The sequence below is a fragment of the Apostichopus japonicus genome, chromosome 10 (assembly GCF_037975245.1).
Source record: "Apostichopus japonicus isolate 1M-3 chromosome 10, ASM3797524v1, whole genome shotgun sequence".
Lineage (NCBI taxonomy): Eukaryota > Metazoa > Echinodermata > Holothuroidea > Aspidochirotida > Stichopodidae > Apostichopus > Apostichopus japonicus.
The window spans coordinates 15499254-15505301 of NC_092570.1; the positions used below are offsets into that span (position 1 = coordinate 15499254).

Here is a 6048-nt window from a genome sequence, read left to right on the forward strand (position 1 = left end):
GTATTAACACTTTATGTAATCAGGATTGTTTCAACGAACCGTTATTATGTTAGCGTATAGGTGAAGGAACCGAAGAGCAAGGGGCGACAGCCACCCCCCAAGGTCAAAAGCTGTGGGCGAAGCCATCTCCCAGATTAGAATGTAATAAATATTGTAATATGTCAATACGCGAAAGGTTGTTCCAGTTATGCAAATGGTAGTTGTGTACTATTTTGCGAGCTTTCATGTGCTCGGAACTCGAATCAAAAATATTTAATTTAAACATTTCTGGCCAGCGTACACCCAAACCCCCCGCACGCGATTATCCCCCCAAACTGAACTGACCCTGAAATCATTTCCTCGATTCTGATTGGCTCTCAGCGAGCACGTGATATACTTAAGTATTCAACATGGATCCCTCCAAGTATGATCAACACGAACAAATTCAAGATATTCACATTAGCAACTTTCCAGAACTTTTGGTAGGTATATATGAACGAAAGTATATCGTGTTCTGAACACAATGAAACAACTATGGCCAACTACTGCGCCCATTATAGGCAGTCCTCGATCGTTTGTTTACTCGCTTGACTCCGCTCTACACAACACAAGTAATGTAGCCTATTGTACTGTGTATAGTATATAACACAATAAAACACAGTGCATTTGAATTGTATACGTGGAGCCGATGCACATAATACGAGGTGTTTGTGTACATTTGGACTTGCGATACTTTTAGTTTTATGATAATAAATTCAAAATGTATTCAGTCAATGAATCATGATAGGCCTAGTCGAATATGCATTGGTAATTAAGACGGCGAGCGACTGTGTGCTAGCCAGTGAGTGTACAGTGAGGTACAGTGAGTGTAACAGCCATTGAATCACTTCGGATTCATTGATAAACGCAGACTACCATTCCGGTTTTGATCAGCCAATCAGAATCAAGGAAATAATTTTAATGTCTGTTCAGTTTGGGGGAAAATCGCCCGCCCCCCCCCCTCCGCACGGGGTATTCGCGCCTTCAGCGATCGCATGTTCTGGCAAGTCCAGAGTTGTGTTAAACAAATTATCACAAGGAGTATATCAAAATGCGACGAGAATAGGTCCTTATGTGCATTAGTTTTGCTTGTTATGTGCCATGAAATCGCATCTAAAAGTATTTAATACTAACAATTTCTTAGGGAGCCCCAATGCGGGACAACGAGGAATAATTTATTCTCGGTTTCATAATATATTTAATGAGAATGAAAACTACCAAAAGGGGCCCTATATGGATATTAATTTTCCCACTAGGATCGACCAGCTGGCTTCCGATGACCCTGTGTGTGGCACTAGGGTTTTGCACTTTAGTTCTCTAATAACTCATGTTGGCCCACTGAAAATTCGAAAGTGCTACAATGCGAAGTTATTAAACAAATAGACCAACATATCACTGTAAATAACGTCATAATCGTTAAAGAACGACTACACCAAAGCAAATGAAATTTCATTTTGAACACTAGCTGTGTTAAAACTTGGAGGGAAAATTCCAAATTTTAGCAATTAAGATGACACCCACAGTATCCTTCGAATAGACTTGATTCAAGACAGTCAAAATGCGCTACTATAGCCTATAGTACACAATTTTTATTATAGTATCATAATACTTCAGAGAAAAACACCAATACATAATGAAATGAATACGTTTAAACTTTACTGTAGATACCAAGAGGAATCATTTTAGCACAACTCTGTCTGAACTTAGCGACAGTTCTGAACAGACTATTTTAAAGGCTTCTGTGAAACCGTAAACTATAGTGGGAGCCTGGGAGGTTAAACTTTGTGGATTGATGTCGCCACAGAACGCCGTACGTCCTAATGGCAGCTGTATGTGGTTCCTACGTTTTCAACGTGTCTACCCGCTGCCAGAATATAGGCTCATACAGGTGTTATAGAAACAGGTATTAATTAACAGGTAGTATTTTCTATACACAGGCCTCTTCAAATAAAAGAAATCATATATTACACTATAAGCGATACTTTACCGTAACATATCGTTTTCCACAACAGTGACGCCATTGTTATATCGAACTCTGCAACTCGTAGCTGTATATAGTTAATAGTCTGCATGCAGCGAAATGTAAACCAATCGCAAAGACAGTCTATATATATAGGCCCATGTAGAACTTGTATAGGCTATATACAGGTAAGGAAATACTATGCTGTACAGCCTGTACGGTTATCAAAGCAGAACGAATCACATGACAGAGATTGTGTGTGGACTTTTGACCTTATATGCTGTTCATTTGTTACTACACAAAGGCTTTTCAGGTCTGCTTACATTCGCGTGTATGTTATATAGTAAACAGAACTGTACGTGTCTACTCGAACTTAAAAATCGATTATTTTGAGATCTCATGTCTTAGGATTTTGAACTTTCAATAAATTCAGTAATGGATTATGGGTCGCCGTTTGCAATTAACATAATTAGAGAACTGTTGGTTGGGGGAAATCATTGAAATTTCAAATGTCAATTTTTGATTACTTTGTTTTCATCATATGATGATTATTATATATAATAATCAATAACACAACTCTAGCTCGATACATAGGCCTACATTAATACCCGAATGAGCCCATGATCATGATGTCCGTATTCCGTATCACTGGGAATTATGTATATTGTCTTATTCAGCCTAGCATGAGTTTTTTCTTACCCAGTAAAAACGGTCCCTCCCTATCCGAAGAGGTAGGCTACCCTTTTTCTAAGCATCAGTATTGCGGGTGGCCACCTTTTGGTCGGGGCCCCCGGCTCAGCACGGTCCGAGCCCATAGGAGTCACGAGTGAATGAGACAAAAGTCAACAACAAAGTTCATCCTCTCGATCATTTACTACTACACAATAGAACTGCAAATCAGATATCTTAGATCGTCGAGATTGAATGCATAATCGGTAGCTGGCAGGAATTTTATTCTGAACTTGTCGTTCAAAGCAAAGTTTGAGTGCTATAGTAACGCGTTGTTTACAGCCATTTCGGTTTTCAAGATATTCAGCATATAAACCTCTTAAATGCTCCTTATAAGGCTTAATTCACGATGTCGTTGCATGTTTTGTTCTTCTTAATGTGAGGGTGTGACGTCACATCCTCACTTTCTTAACATTTGTGAATATATTTCTTTAAAAATTATTTACATTTTTTAACACATTTGAAAATAATATAATCAAAAATTCTTCAGATGTTTAATCTACTTCCTTTGGACAAATATGAGATCTCCTGATATATATTTTGGTTGAAAGTCATGAAATCTCACAAAATATTTAAAGGAAAAAAACAAAGACTTTTCAGGAATGTGAGGATGTGACATCACAGCTAGTCAGATTTCAGCAGTTTCTACACAATCTGATAAAACTTTACACTTGAATATCTCTTTAACCGAAAAAGATATTTGAACAGTTCTTTCACCATTGTGTTTCTTTTATTGTCCTCTTTCATATAACATAAACATGTATGACAACTGAACCAATCCTTTAACCGCTTTCTGTTAGAATGAATACGCTCGCTTTGAAAATTGGCTCCTATGGCCTAACCACAATGCACAGTAAGCCGCCATTGTTTATAAAATACGTCTGAAATTCTATCTTGATGACGTCAGGAAGTCTTTTACCGTGTGGTAGACTCACCGTGGAAAATATTCAGCCGTTGTTGCTGAGGCTAGAACTTAACAAGGGCTTGCAATTTCCTATAAGAACAATGCTGAATGGCATATGTTATTCTACTGAGTTTTGAGTTGCATGTGTAAAGAAACTGGTCTATGAATTAGTGGTCCAGCTACTTTCATCAATGAGCCGATGTTTCAAGGGGGCCCTCCTGAAACTTTTTAAGTGTTTTATAGAAGTTCATCCTGGACACATAGCAGTGTTTTTTGTAACAGTTCTCCAACAGATCAAAATTTAATTTTGCACCTTATATCATCCGTTTTGGAGAGGATAGGTGGATGGGAATCATAGAAGAACCAGAGATTCAACTGGCTATGGGAGTCCTTTCATGAACATGCATGCACACTGAAAAACATGTCATCACCATGGCATAGATTCCTTTTCCCAAGACATCAAAAGTTCAAAACATTAACCGTCTTCTTGTAAACAGCAATTTAAACACACCACGATGGTATATAAAACACACTGAATGAAGACAAATATGGAAACATTTCATTTGTTTTTTCCGTCAACTCTTTCTTTGGAAAATGTTTTCCTCATTTAAAGATATGAATCGTGATGGGATTTATAAAGACTACATATTTGTAACGTTAAAGTATGAAGCATACGTTCAGTTAACCAATGGGAAGTATAATGGTACTGTCTCTTTTTAGATGTCCCTCCCCCCCCCAACAATGAAAACATTGCAATAATACAAATCAGTCCACCCAGTTGGGAGAATTCTCTCTATACTATACTATACTGTACTGTCGTGTCCCGCTTTCAGAGCACTCGTAGTGTCAGTATGAGCAGTATGAATAGTATGTTTCTATCAGATGAAAGGTTAGGAACTGTTCGTACTGTCAATACGAGTGCTTTAAAGCATGAAAAGGGAGGACAGTTTTGAGTGGTATTAGCATTAAAAAAAAGCTGTCCCAACTGGCTGAATCGGTCAGGCAACATTATAGATATTCGTAATGCCCTCTTTGGTAATTTGCATATGAAAGCCATGCAACATTTATAAGAGCCACTTAAAGCAGGAAAAACTGTGAAAAGACACTGCAGACTAAAAGCTCTCACTGATACAAAACATATCGCTGTCTTAAAGAGATAAAATTAGTAACTTTATTCCTCTCCTTCTTCCTCCCCCATGCTCTCCCCCTCCCTCCTCTCCCCTCCACCCAATCTGAGAGACAAATGTCAAAAAGGCATTGGAACAGCAAGGAAAATGATTCAAGTGATCCTTGAAAGAAAAAAATGATACCTGGACGATGGTATTTTATACTGTCATGCTCTGTGGGAGTTTTTATTTTCTTTAGTGTTTCAGGTTTATGCATATTTTAATGAGGTCTATGACCTGTCTTTCTAAAGACCTTCACAATATAAGTCTGCCCACCCCCCCAACCCCTCCCCCCAAACAAAAAGCAACTATGACTGTTGTCAATTCCTCCCTATTAAACAGTATCTTAAACTTTTAACGAATGAATATTTGTCAATCTTGAAAAATTCTGAGAAAACACTATAATGATTTTCTCAAATTAATCTCTAACGATTCGTACAGGTTTGGCACTTCTTTGCAAGGTACATCCAACCTTGCAACCATTGAGTTTTAGGATAATTTAGAAAGTTTTAAAACACTTTGATTTTATCAAAATAACTCTTTAACACATGTTCCATCTTTCCTTCTATCAACTATGGAAGTATGCAGTCTTAACTGATACATCTTGACCAGTTATGACGCTGAAAAAAAAGAATGCTATTGATTTGTTAAACCATGCTATAGCACTTGAAACAAGGTCCTTCATTCAAGGAAATATATAATTTTGATTTTCCAGAAGAAAACAAATTATGTGAGATTTTTCTCTGAAGACAATTAAACTGAAAACAAAATTGACCAACATTTTTTATTATGAAAGTATTAAGATAAATTCTAAGTTTAGGGTCAAACCTTTTCTCCCATTTTTCTGTTTTTAGTTTTGAAGCCTAATTATTTAGATATAAAAACTATTATTCTACAATTTTCACTAAATTAGATCTTTAATAGAGAATTACATTGTTAGAAAATTCTACAAGTGTGAGTAATGAAATATAGGAAAAGAAAAAAAAAAGAAAAAAAGAAAAGAAAAAGAAATTAAATTTCACAGAAGAATAATTTTAGATGAATATGTTTAAAAGGTTCATCAGAATTCAAAATTATAAATAATAATAACTTCAATGGAAACAAAAATAGAATACACAGGATGGTTTCAATGATTGTGTACAACAAAAAAAGACTGATTATAATTGTAACATTGTTAGCATATATTACTAATTTCTCAGACTCTCAAACAAGCAATGACTTGATTATAAGCCTGGCAAACAGCAATACATGCACTATAACTTGTACTTTCA

The 6048-nt window shown here is 36.4% G+C and overlaps 1 protein-coding gene across 2 annotated transcripts in view; it reads right to left on the reverse strand.

Moving 5' to 3' along the window:
• The window catches only part of LOC139974640 (uncharacterized), a 199104-nt gene extending 196932 nt beyond the window's left edge, over window positions 1–2172 (reverse strand). For both annotated transcript variants that reach the window (XM_071981866.1, XM_071981865.1), the window contains exon 1: window positions 2006–2172. In XM_071981866.1, coding sequence (XP_071837967.1) covers window positions 2006–2090 — 85 coding nt within the window. In that variant the 5' untranslated portion in view covers window positions 2091–2172. The remainder of the gene's footprint in view (window positions 1–2005) is intronic.
• Window positions 2173–6048: the final 3876 nt, after the last annotated feature.